The sequence below is a fragment of the Felis catus genome, chromosome A1, assembly GCF_018350175.1.
Source record: "Felis catus isolate Fca126 chromosome A1, F.catus_Fca126_mat1.0, whole genome shotgun sequence".
NCBI lineage: Eukaryota > Metazoa > Chordata > Mammalia > Carnivora > Felidae > Felis > Felis catus.
The window spans coordinates 49,969,250-49,983,493 of record NC_058368.1 but is presented as its reverse complement, the minus strand read 5'-3'; the positions used below and the strand labels follow the sequence as shown (position 1 = coordinate 49,983,493).

General features: G+C 36.4%; 1 protein-coding gene across 2 annotated transcripts in view; it reads right to left on the bottom strand.

Annotated features, from left to right (window-relative positions):
• Positions 1 to 13,938, bottom strand: part of UCHL3 (ubiquitin C-terminal hydrolase L3) — a 43,815-nt gene extending 29,877 nt beyond the window's left edge. For both annotated transcript variants that reach the window (XM_019828102.2, XM_003980447.6), the window contains exons 1-5: positions 13,794 to 13,938; positions 13,665 to 13,676; positions 5,830 to 5,958; positions 1,422 to 1,578; positions 939 to 1,024 (exon numbers count right to left, since the gene is read on the bottom strand). In XM_019828102.2, the coding sequence (XP_019683661.1) occupies positions 939 to 1,024; positions 1,422 to 1,578; positions 5,830 to 5,958; positions 13,665 to 13,676; positions 13,794 to 13,835 (426 nt within the window). In that variant the 5' untranslated portion in view covers positions 13,836 to 13,938. The remainder of the gene's footprint in view (positions 1 to 938; positions 1,025 to 1,421; positions 1,579 to 5,829; positions 5,959 to 13,664; positions 13,677 to 13,793) is intronic.
• Between the last annotated feature and the right edge of the window lie 306 nt (positions 13,939 to 14,244).

Sequence of the window (14,244 nt, the reverse complement as noted above, 5' to 3'; positions counted from 1 at the left end):
CTGGTATGGTATACGTTTGTGATAAGTTAAGTGAAAAAAGCAAGTTATAAAACAATATTACAGTGTGATCAACTTTTTGTTTTAAAAACTTGTGTATATACATATATACTCCCTATAAAAATATTAATAATGGCAGCTACTTCTTATTGGTAGGATTACTGGTGACTTTTATGTTGTTTAATTTACTTTTGTGTAAAATAAAGATGTTTTATGATCTGCAGGTTTTTTAAAGAAAAAACAATTTAAGATAGTCAAAGTAGGTAAGAATGCTAAAACATGATGAAATCAATGAATCTATTGGACACAAACTCTGTATAAGGCATTTTTCTAGCCAAATAATCTGTACATTATACTCCTTCTAATTCCAAAGAACTTAACATCTACCTAGTAGTGTTAATTAAAGTTAAAAAGTCCTTCAAAAGAAAAATAAGAGTCCAAAACCAGTAAGATTTAAATGTCACTCTAAAACAATTCTATGAAATGGTACAAGTAGATTATGTCTTCACACAGGCAAAAACATTACTAAGCTGATAGAATAGCTAACATATGATCTGACATCTAGCCTTAAGCCTTTGTTTTTTCCACTGGTCTTCAGCCTTGTTCCAAATTCCCAGTGAAACACACACAGGGCATTGGCAGGCATCTATTTACTATGGGGAGGGAGTGGTAAGGAACAGTCAATCATAAAATATTTTAAAAATTTGTAAATCAAACTTTTTTTCTGTCATTCAGCTCTAGATGTAGAAAAGAAGTGGCAATTCATCAACATTTCTGGATATTTCAGGTAATGTTACATGAAGTACAGAAGGTCTTTTTTAACGGACACAATAAAATCCATAATTGCTCAAAACTAAAGTTTCAAGACAAACATCCCAAAAGTATCTACAATCCCACAAAACTGCCCGTAAATGAGATCGAGACAGAAAGAAGGTACCGACGTCATAGTTCTCTAGGTATCTGGCTCGTTCTTCGGGGCTCATTGACACAGACTCCTCTAGGAATTTTTTCAAGGTTGATCCAGATTCTGAGAATATTAAAGAAGATAAAATTGAGAAGGTTTGTTATCTCAAAGACACTGATATATGAAAATACTAGAAGCATGCTCTTTTTTTTTTAGATAAAAACCCTTTCACTGCTAAGTTGGGAATATAAGAATACTGGGATAAATGATAGGCTTTAAGTTTTTTGTGAAACCTCTTTTTATCAACATTATAAAAGAATGGGAAAGATTAATATTTCTTCTAACAGTATATACATTCCCACTAGGGGAAAAAAAGAAGAAAAAGAAAGGAAAATGCTTTATTTGATACTTTAAAAGAAAGAACCACAGCACCACCTACTGCTCAATAAGTCAACTCATGACTTCTGGTGGCTGGGGTTGGGGGGAGGTGATGGACAAGCAGTAATAAAAAATTATTTACCAAAGTGCATCTTGTCTTTATTGTTGGCAATAGCATGGATGAGTCCAATTGTTCCGCAGGCATTGCTGATTGTTTGCTTCATGAAATATACTGATGACGTAACATCTTGTCCCTGAGACTTTATTTTTTCCTCCTCCTCCGTTCTGAATACTTCATACTATTAAAAAAAAGTCAATAGTCTACTTATGAAAACAATACGTTAAAAAGTACTCAAACAAAAAACCAGGAAACTTCTAAATACCCATTAATGGGCATTTGGTTAACATACTACAGCATATCTTAATGGAATCCTATAAAGCACTTAGAAAAGAATAAAATAGATTTATATATTCTGACTCAGAAATCTGTCCATGATTATAGGGTGGTTCTAGGTCAATATATATTACCATGGTTCTCATTTATGTTTTTAAAAAATATACTTTATGTATGCATTGAAAAATCTGAAAGAGTATACAAAAATGTAACAGGTTATCTCTGCGACCATAGATTACTGGAGGACTTTTATCTCATCTTTAGAATAAAACACTCTTTTCTTTACATTTCTATATTGTTAAATTATACTGTACTAACAAATTCTTAGCATATTGTATTCATAACAAACGTTCACCATTATCTCTAATAACTGATTTAAAAACAATATGGGAATAATAAATGTCAGAAGTGTGTGCTCTACACCTGACTGCCTAAGCCCACATCCTGGCTCCATTATTACTTGCTGTGTGATTATTACTTCACAAGTTACTTAATGACTCTGTGTCTCATTTTCCTAATTGTAAAAAAAAGGTTAAAAAATAATAAAGAGGTTAAAAAACGAGTGATGAGAAGGAGGAGGGAGAGAGTAGAAAGATGATTTTATTGTTTTGTTCTATAATGTTCAGAATCCAATAAAGTAGGAAATCTGCAAACTATAGCCTAGTGGCCAAATCTGGCCCGCTGCCTGTTCTCATAAGAAAAGTTTTATTTTTGTATTGTCTATGGCTGTTTTCACACTAAAAAGCAAAGTACGATAGTTTTACCACAGACTCTGTAGGCCTGCAAAGTTGAAAATCTTCATTATCTGGCCCTCCACAGAAAAAGATGGCTGATCCTTGCAATTAAGGAGACAAATGATGTCTACACTAAACCCATAATTCAGAAACTGCCTCTAACAACAAATGTATATATGCCTTAAAACATCATTTTTATGGGGGCACTTGAGTGGCTCAGCCAATTAAGCATCTGACTTCAGCTCAGGTCGTGATCTCATGACTCATGAGTTTGAGCCCCGTGTCGGGCTCCGTGCTGACAGCTCCGAGCCTGGAGCCTGCTTTGGATTCTGTGTCTCCCTCTCTCTCTGCCCCTCTCCCACTTGTGCTCTGTCTCTCTCTCTCTCTCTCTCTCAAAAAAAAAAAATAATAATAATAATAAACATTAATAAAAATAATAATTTTTATGAATTTGCTTCAAAATCAAATTTTTAATTTACATTTTCAGAATAAATTCTGAATCATTAATTCATTCATATGACTTTAACTGATAAAAACTGTAAAAGATTCAATATAGTAAGCTTATGCTGAAATGTTTATATGGTCCTACAGCTTAGTTTACCGTTGTTTAATATCAGTGTTCTTTGCTGACAAAGCAAAATGGCAACTTCTCAAGATTTAATATTTAAGAAGAAAAATCCTAAAATGACACAGAGCAAGCATAGGAGAAAAAGTTATTAATAGCAGACTAAAGTGAAAACACAGGGTCAAGAGACAAAAATATCAGAGAGAAATTTATAGCCTCTTCCCTTGCAATTCATTGGCACACATTTAAATCACCATAACTGACTTTCTTTAAAGAGTAACGAAGTATCCATGTCAGTTCTTTTGGTATTAGTATGCTTTAGCCATGTGCAATTACATAATCACTTTCTAAATCAGAACACAGAAGACTGAAACACTTTGTATCTCCTAAAACATCCACTAGATACCCTTTGAGTGACTTTAATATGTCCCTTATGAACTGAAATGGAAATATGCCAAATTATAAGAAACAACCAAACATGGCAGATGCCATTATATTCTTCGCTTTAATATTTTAGAATTGTGTTTTTTTTCTAACAATGGGTCCAATGACCTTTTCAGTACAGGTTATCCACTAAATGAAGACAACATGCTTGATAAGGACAACATGCTTTTTTAAAAACTGATGACCCACTACATGAAGGAGACCAAATCCAATTTATTCTTTAATAAGGAAAAAAAAAAAAAGGTAGGTCTACATCTCAATGCTTTGGGAAATTTCCAACTTGGACCATAAACTCACATTTGTATAACACCAACTAAGAAAGCCTAAGCTTTAAGCTTTTTTTTTTCTTTTCTTTTTATTATTCTTTACAGTTGGGGTCCTGGGATAGCTATTGGCTTACTTTAGTAACAAAAAAAAAAAAGAAAAATGAGAATAACATTGGACTAAGAGAGTAAACTTAAGTGTCCTAACCCCTCCTCAAATTTCAGAATAATTACAACCTCACCATTAAAAGTAGTTTGGTCTAATAATGGATAATCACTAAGAAATTAATAACTTTGAATTCTATATTACAAACAGCAAATATGAAGAAATATCCCTTCTTTTTAAAAATTTTTTAAATTTTATTTATTTGACAGAGACAGAGATAGTGCGAGAGGGGGAGGGATAGAGAGAGGAAGACAGAGAATCCCAAGCAGGCTCTGTACCACCAACGCAGAGCCTGACGTGGCATGGGGCTTGAACTCATGAAACCATGAGATCAAGACATAAGCCAAAATCAAGAGTCAGACGCTTAACGGACTGAGCCGCCCAGATGCCCCAAGAAATACCCCTTCTTTAATTAAATAATTTGTTTGGTAGAACTTTAACTAGAAAAGAGAACTATTTCAGTATTTTTTGTTTATATTAAACTGAGGCTACTTAGTTATGGCATAAAGAAAATTATCCAGAAATTTCTAGGACTGAACAAAGCCTAATTCTTAATTTCTATGAGACTTGGCTCCATTTATTCCTGAAAAATAACATGGCCTGAGCATGTATATGACAAAGTCACCAACACTTCTCTCACATCTTCCCAAACATTCACTTCTTCATCTTTCACAGCTACTAAGTTCATCCTATTGTTAAGTTTAAAAATAGAAATCAGAAGGATATAGTCTCAAAAGCTGTTTCACAATGAACTTAAAAATGTTGGTTTCAAAATACATATATCTATATGACATTCTAAGAAAAGGCTGAAATATGGAGATTTGAAATTAAATATCAAACTCTAAAAATAGATAATTATAATCCCCAACACATCCTAAACCTGCCAATTAAGCTGTTTAAACTTAATGATTTCCACACATATCAAGTTTATTCTGAAAATAATGTAACCCCTATCATTAATTATACCTTCCTCCTTAAAGACTTGTTTTTAATTATGGATTGGAAACAATTACACATATACTTAAAATGTGAATATTATTTATTTATACCTTCTCTAAGACAGATTTAAGATTATTCTAGTACTTAACATTCCTAAAGTATATACATCAAAATGTGACTAAATGTGATACCGAAACACACTGAGGCAAACTAATCATATTTTATAAAAGAAGAAAACTACCCAAGTTTAAAAGTCTAATTCAGGGCTTTATTGTGAATTTATAAATCAAAATCTAAATATCAGCTCTTTAATAAAACTAAGTTTCTAAGATGTCCTTTATGTTTTTAATTTTAGAGAGAGAGAGCATGTGAGTGGGGGAAAGGGAAAGAGGGAGAGGGAGAGGGAGAGGGAGTGGGAGAGGGAGAGGGAGAGGGAGAGGGAGAGGGAGAGGGAGAGGGAGAGGGAGAGGGTGAGGGAGAGGGAGAGGGAGAGGGAGAGGGAGAGGGAGAGGGAGAGGGAGAGGGAGAGGGAGGGAGAGAGAGAGAGAGAGAGAGAGAGAGAGAATCCCAAGCAGGCTCCACACTCAGCCCAATGTAGGGCTTGATCCAAGGACCCTGGGATCATGACCTGAGCTGAAACCAAGAGCTGGACAGTCAACCAACTGAGCCACCCAGGTGCCCCTAAGATGTCTTTTAGATTTCCTCATATTTTTTAAAAATTGTAAAAATGTTTATTTACTTTTGAGAGAGAGAGACAGAGCCCAAGCAGGGAAGGGGGAGAGAGATGGAGACACAGAATCCAAAGCAGGTTCCAGGCTCCGAGCTGTTAGCACAGAGCCTGACGCGGGGCCTGAACTCACAAACCATGAGATCATGACCTGAGCCAAAGTTGGACGCTCAACCGACTGAGCCACCCAGGGGCCCCTAGATTTCCTCATTTAATGCAAGAAGGGAGTCATTTATTCTTAAAGCAGACCATGTTTTTAACTCAACATTGAAAGAGAACATTACATTTACCAGAGACTTCATCTCAGTTAACAAGTACCTTTTCTGTAATAGGGAAGAGAAGTAACACTGCACACACTGGTCTTGGTACCATGCTAAGAAGTTCAGGATCCATTCCATATACATCAACAAACTGCCAGTTAGGATGTAGACCTAATTGTTTGAGAAACTGGTAAAAGTTGAAAACAAACAAACATTGCAACATTAACAGGGAAATAACATGTATTACTGCACATCTAATAAATAAAGTGAATGCAAGGTATACTTATTACTAATGTTCAGCAAGAAAAGTAAAGGTTTTCCACGAATAGGGTGAGAAGAGATAGCAATTTATTTATATCAATTAACAAACATTAAAAGTTTATATTAAGCAAAATCCTTTTCAAAATCCATTACTTTGGGATTAAACATAATAAGCCAGGACTTCACCAAACACATACAGCTTAGCTTGGTTGATATGTTAAACTCATTTTCACTACAATGACTTTTAGGAAGATGTATTTTAAGTTCTCTCAAATAAACAATTATATTAGATGATCAACACAGTTTATCCTACTTACCAAAAATGACGCCTGAGGTTTAAAGATAGACAGATATCACAAATTACATCAATGAGCAAAAAGTACATAAAGCCAAAAGAGTCCAAGTGATTATATGAATGCCAGAAAATGCTAGAAGTAAACTGGCTTCCTGACCTCTAGTACACAATGAAACCCACTCGACTCCACTGTCTCTCATACCTGGTAAAACGAGTATAACAGAAGATTAGTATTTTTTTAAACTCTTAAGATTTCACAGGAAAATAAAATGTCAGACCCTAATCTACTGCAGAGGGAAAAAGAAAAAGTAATGTGAATAATGTCAATTTCCCAATAAAGTCTTAATATATGTTTGTGTTGAATGAAGCTGATGATTTACAAAAGTACACCATCACAAAATAAGTTTTAGGTGAGAGGGGGAAAAAAAGGAGGAGAGGAAAAAAAATGTATTAAAAATGCATCATTTGGGGCGCCTGGGTGGCTCAGTCGGTTGGGCTTCCGACTTCAGCTCAGGTCACGATCTCGCGGTCCGTGAGTTCGAGCCCCGCGTCAGGCTCTGGGCTGATGGCTCAGAGCCTGGAGCCTGCTTCCGATTCTGTGTCTCCCTCTCTCTATGCCCCTCCCCCGTTCATGCTCTGTCTCTGTCTCAAAAATAAATAAAACGTTAAAAAAAAAATGCATCATTATTCCTTACCTCAAGAATATATTATAAGTTATCTACCAGTCTAACACTATCTGAAGTTTGAAACTAAGGTGCCTTGAGTATTTCTCCTTGAAGAATGATCACATGTTCCTAGACCATCAATTGAGATCTTATAAAACCAACAGAAAGCATGTTATGTCACATGAACCGTGCCATTAATCTCACACAGTCAGGTTCTGTAAGAAAAGACTTTCCCAGTTAAAGGGCTACTTTCCATCACTCTGCTTCTCGGCCTGGCAAAGAAACTCTAACGATAATATGGTTGGTCAAAAATAAGGTCCTAGATAGGTTTAATAAGAAATATATTGAGGGTCGCCTGGGTGGCGCAGTCGGTTAAGCGTCCGACTTCAGCCAGGTCACGATCTCGCGGTCCGTGAGTTCGAGCCCCGCTTCAGGCTCTGGGCTGATGGCTCAGAGCCTGGAGCCTGCTTCGGATTCTGTGTCTCCCTCTCTCTCTGCCCCTCCCCCGTTCATGCTCTGTCTCTCTCTGTCCCAAAAATAAATAAACGTTGAAAAAAAAAATAAAAAAAAATAAAAAAGAAATATATTGAATTAAAAGACTCTTGGTAGAATGTACTCAACACCTATGAGTTTAAGTCACATGCTTTCCAAAGTCTGAGGCCACAGAAATCAATGGACTCTTCTATAGCATACCTATTCTTCATCTGATTCTACACTTTTAATAAAGGTCACTCAAGTACTCCAAACTACTTCCCTCTCTGTTCTCCACTTTCTCCAAAATCCTTAGTCTATGCCCTTCTCTATATTCAATTTGATCTAGAAACCAGAAAGAATTAAAACTGACCCACAAGTCAAGAGAAGGAACTGTGTCTTAATCATCTTTTTAATCCCATCGCCTAGCACTGTACCTGGTTAACCCAAAGACACTCAAGTTTTATTTGTTGAACTGAAGATCACATCCCTATTTTAACAGATAATCTTGCCATCTGTATGTCTATGGATGTCCATTAAGCTGTATTTATCATGAATATTTAAAACATATTCATTTGGTGGCTCAGTCGGTTGAGTGTCCAACTTCTGCTCAGGTCATGATCTCATGGTTCATGAGTTCGAGCCCCGCATCAGGCTCACTGCTGTCAGCTCGAGCAGGCTTCGGATTCTGTCCCCCTCTCTCTCTCTCAAAATGTAAATAAATATTTTTTTAAAAATTTAAAATATATTCATTTGTATTTATGTCATGTTAAATAAGGAGGAAAGATATATTTGGCTTCTAATCGAAAACCAGGCATTCATTTAATCAACACAGAACACTGCCTGCCCAGTCTATAGCCATACCACCCTGAAGGTGCCCTGGTCTCCTCTGACCTTGGAAGCTAGGGAGGGTTGAACCTGGTTAGAACCTGGATAGGAGAATACTATCTGCCTAGGATTGAAAGCTCTAAAGGGAAAAGAATCATAAATCCTGATAAGAGGATTTAAATTTGTTAATTTTATACACCCCAAAAAGTCATACTGTCATAAAATTATAAAACAGCATGGTACACGTAACAGAGAAACACATCTGTGCTGCAAACTGGAAGTAACAGTGAAACATTTTAGGGACAGTCTTACTTCAGGTCAGCCAAAGCTATTAAGGATGAAAAATACTAAGATCCAAGGCAGCCACTGTAGAAAGAATGATTAGTAACTGAGGAATGAATGACTACATTAACATAAAAATGGCTACATTTTAACTGGAATCACACTTAAATTTTTACTCATACTGCTAATCTCAAAGAGATTGACATAAAAAGGCCAATCAATATCTATCAAGTACATTTGTTGCATCCTCTGATTCCGGATTGCTGTAAGATTCACACAGGAAGTCATCTATGAATGAAAAGACAAAAGCAGCTACTAATAGTCACTACCTCTGGGAAGTGGAGAAAGGGTGGGGAAGGTCTTCAACGTTTACTTTTCTCTCTCTTTTTTTTTAATCATGAAGCTGTCCTACTTTGATAATTAAACAAACGCATCTGTGTTTAAAATTATCCTACGTAAATAGAGAATGATTGGAAGGAAGTTCTCTAAAATATTGACTGCTTAAAAATACATACATACATACATACATACATAAAAATATTGACTGCAGTTAGCTTGGGTGATGTGAACTCAACTTATTTTCCAGTTTTAAAAAATGTGTTATTTTTATAATAGTTATATGTAGTTTGTAAGTTATAAAAATCTATAGAACTGATACACATGTTTTAGTTAAATTTACAAAACTGGGAGAAAAACTCAAAGTAATGACCTTAAAACTATTCCAAAAAAATTTCTCCAGACTACCCACAGAGTATTCCGTATATGCATTTCCAAAGCCATCTCTACACAATAGAAGCATGCAGTTTGCATCAAGCGGGATAAAAGGACTTACAACCTAATACCAATCTGGCCTTTCTAAACATTGGGTAATAACAAAGTTCTGACCGATTAGCCCACTAAATTTTCACAATGCCACTGTAATTTTGTCCAATCAAGAAAAATGAGTAATTTAGGATATGTGCCCTTAAAATATGAGGCAACTTTTTTTTTTTAATTCTATGGTCCAATGATAAATTTTTCCACCAAATAAACACCATTTAAAATTATTTGTAAATATTTTTAAAAAGTGTCATGTATCAGAAAGCATGCTAGAAGCTTTAATATACTTCACCTTTACTGCAAGGAGCAAGGTAGCTTTTATTAGATCCTTTTACCAATGAGAAAACGGAGTCTGAGAGATTATAGCATTGTTCAAATTCACATGGCCAGAACCCACGCGCAAAGCTCCAGGCTGCTCTCATCCCTATTTACTTTTCTTTCACTGAAGTATCTTCTTTTATACGGTGTTCTCTAACTTTAGCCACAATGAACAAAGAGTCTATAACCACCTCTTCCCTCCAGGTCTTTGCACACAAACTAGACTTCTCTACCTGAAAAACTGTTACCCTCTGCCCCTAACTTACAATGAATTCTTCCTTTTTAGATGACAGTCAAATAAAAACTCTGATTTTGTAAATTTAAGAAAACAGAAAAATAACATTCACTTTCCTTTCAAATTTGTTTTAAGCCACTTTTTCTGGTCTTTAATGGCATGCTCAGGGCAGTGACAGACTCCACCTTATTACGCATTTGTTAATGATTTAGATTGTAACAGAAATTATGCTTATTTAGCACTTGATATTACTACTAATAAATATATATAAGCAGTAATTGCTAGAAGAAGTAGACAGTAACTAGAAGTTAAATGAGAATAATTTTTTTTTATCACCTAACTGATTTTATTCCGGGTAAGTCCTACCTGTAACATGATAAAATATCCTTAGAATGGATTGACAGCACATTAATCAACAAGAAAAATCACTGCTTACCACATCTACTGAGACACATGGTTACTAGTTAATGTCTAACAGCTAATAATGATCTCTATATAATAAATATGTCAACCATTTTCCTACAAACTAGGCATCATTAGAACATAAAACTAAGAGTATAATAACGTATGCAACTACCAAATTGTAACAAGTAAAATACCTAAGATTCCATTAAGTTGAAGAAATAGTGTGGGGATGGATATTGTTCGGGTTTATCTGTGGCTTAATTTATTCTCCAAATTCTAAGTCAGTTATCAAATTTCTGTTCATTTTCTAGTCTCAGTTTTGTCACTAACGTATAAAGAATTAAAACCAACCACAAAAATTTTGGTTAAAACCAATCACTTCTAAAATATTTGCTCATTCTGCCCTAAAATCACATTACTTCTTTAATAAATTTAAAACAAACTGAACCCTGCCAAAACAAGCCAGAAATAGTGTCAAATCATACACTAAATAACATCTTTTTCCCTGTTTACGCCACCTCAGACTGGCCTCCTGTCACCAACTAACCTATTATGTTTCTCCTGATGGTTTTGATCACAGTGCCCTATTAATTTTTTTCATTGCACTTAAAACAATTGCTAATTGTTTGCTTACTTGTTTATTGTCTATCTTCCCACTGAAAAGCAGAAAACCATGAATATTTTAATCACCAAAGAATAACCAGCTCCTTCTCAGATACCTGGATTAGAAAAGGTGCTCCGTAAATACCATTTAATCTATGTGAATAAGTAAATGTGCATGTGTGTTTGTTTGTGTCTCTTGAAAGTGAATGTGTTTTATAGTTAATATTAAGATTACCTAGGAACAAGGTCCATTGGCAGCTGGATCACAATATGTATGTTTCCAGTTAAATAAATTTATATCTTATTAACAAATAATATCACCAAAAATAGTTTTGTCTCTTGATATGGCTAATTACATTGATTGACTTTTGAATGGTGAACCCAGCTGTGCGATCCCTGGATAAACTGCTCTTAGTCATGAAATAGTATTCTTTTTATACATTGCTACACTCAATTTGCTAATATTTTGCTAAAGATTTTTAGATCCCATGAAGGATACTGGTCTGCAGTTACTCTTATTATGGCTTGTCTGGTAATGCTGGCCATAAAATGAATTGGTAAGTGTCCCTCCTCTTCTATGTTTATATACAATTGATATTATTTCTTAAAAGAGTATCTCAAGGGTTGCAGAAAAGCCATTTAAGAAAATTAAACATGGATTCATGATAAAAACTCTCAGTAAACTAGGAAAAGAAAGAAACTTCTTTATCTGACAAAAAGCATTTACCGAAGCCCTACAATTAACATATTTAATGATGAAAGATCAAATGTTTTCCACCGAAGGCGGAAAACTTTGTATTAAAGGTCCCAACGAATGCAAAAAAGAAAAAGAAATAAAAAGCACACAGATTGAAAAGGAAGAAGTAAAAAACAGTCTATTCACACAGAATATGATTGTCTATATACAAAAATCCCAAAACATCGACAAAAAAGCCACCAGAATAAGCGCATTTGGCAGAGTAGTAGGATACAAGCCGTCATATAAAAATCAACTATATTTCTACACATAGCAATGGACAATTAGAAATTGTAATTTTAAAACAGTGTCATTTACAATAGTAACAAATATTTAGGTATAAATCTAACAAAATACATGCAAGAACTATACGCTGAAACTACAAAACACTGTTGAGTGAAATCAAAGACCTAAGCAAATGATGAGATATACTATCTTAATGGAATACAAGACTCAATATTGTTAAGATGTTAGTTTTCCCCAAACTAAATCTATATATTTAGACACATTTACCATCAAAACCATGATTTTTTTGTACAACTTGACAAGTCGATTCTAAAATTTATATGGGAAGGCAAAGTAACTAAAACAATTTCAAAAATGAACAAAGTGGGAGGATTCATACTATTTGATTTCAAGATTTACTACCAAACTACAATAATCAAAACAATGTGGTATCGGGAAAAGAACAGACACAAAGATCAATGGAAAAGAACAAAGTTCAGATATATGGTAAATTGATTTTTCACAAAGGTATAAAAATAGCTTTGGCTTAGGTCTCCCCTATGGACTAAATCAGAAGGTGCAAATGATTTCTTCAGCCTAAAGATTTTTCTCTCTTTACAAAGGGGTGAAACTATTTTAAGGAAAAAATGAACAGCAAATTTCAAAAGGGGGAAACAAAAGAAAATTAGCATGCATATAGAGAATGCCATCTAAAGCACAATATAAAAGATATATGCAGGGTTTTAAGTTTTGTACATCTCAGGATTACTAAAGAGACAAGAGTTCCAGAGTCATTTCAAAAACATACAATAAACTGCATAAGATGAAAGATTTACTGTCAACATTAAGATCAAGCGTTTCTATCTACTTTCTGTATATAAGGAATTTTTCTACAAGCTTTGAAAATCAAAAATCAAGTATGTGATGAATCATTATTCCTTGATGATGAAAAGGAAAATTATGGGGGGGGGGGCGGGAACGTACATCAGATGACAAGCTAAAAGGGCCATAAAAAGTAAATGAGCTGATGAGAATTTAAAACAGGTTAAGATAAAATACACCTGAGCAAATCAAAAGTTTATACCTGGTAGCACAATAACTTTTAATGGAGTGGCTGGGAGATGTTTCCCACCCCAAACTTGAACCTTCAATACCCAGACGAACTTGAAGTGTTTGTAGGTGGGCCAAGAATGGCGTGGGAACTATTATACTGAGCTTTCTATGGTATAGAAACAACTAAATTCCAGTTTTAAGGGACTGGAAGAGAAAGGGGGCGTGGCGGGGAAGACAAGTGACTTGATGGAGCAAGAGAAGATGATTGGAAGATGATTTCATAGTGCAGGCGGTGGATGAAATTACAAGGACTGGGTGGGCGAGTTTTCAAAGCTTGGAGTCAGGTAGTGTAGACAAATTAGTCACCCAGAAGGTACAGGAGTTGGGAAATTATGGAATTGGCACTAGCAGGAGGCAAAACGAAGAGGGAAGAGAAATAGGAATACAGGGTCAATGTGCCACAAGCCTCAGACCCAGACCCCAGGATGACAGGGGAATGGCCCCAGAGGAAGGGCTGAAATAGCCGGGAGCATCTCCAGGAATTAGGTGGTAGGGATACGGCCGTAAAGGGGGCACACCCGTATGAAGCAAAGCAAGAGGGGCCCTCACTGAATCTAATTCCAGATTCCTAGGAAGATCAGAGGTGCAGGCAGGCAGGGAGGGCTCCGGGGTCCCCAGCGACAGACACCTCACTCACCTGGTTGGTGACCTGAAAACGGAACAGAGAACACAATTTATAGAAACAAACTGCTCTGGACTAGCCGCGGCATCCCGCTTCCCTCCGCCCATGCCCGCGGCCTCAAGCCGAGATCCAAGCAGCGCACACCTCGGGATTGGCCTCCAGCGGCAGCCAACGCTGACCCTCCATGGCCGCTCCGCCCGGCCCCTCTCCAGCTCTGACAGCAGCAGCCGCCGCCGCTTCCGCCCCCGCGCGCTCTGACCTGGGACCGTCCAACCCTCCTCCACCCCCCCCCCCCAGGGAGGGGTGCTGAAGAACGAAAAACAGCTTGACAAAACACTCTAGTGCTTTTCTCCTTCCCTGCAGAGCCACACTCAAGTCTTACATTTTAAATTAAGATACAATCGGAGAAGACAAGATAAGCCATCTCCGTACTGAAAAAGGAAAAAGAATCTGAATCCACAGCTAGCTCCCCTCTCACTTGGACTGTTCCCATCCGAGCCTAGCGCTCGCGTGCTACGCCTGCGCCTTGCGCGGGCCTGGGACCTCATGCTCGCGGGCGCCCTCCCGTTCCTGCAGCTTCAGCTGGAGGCGCTAG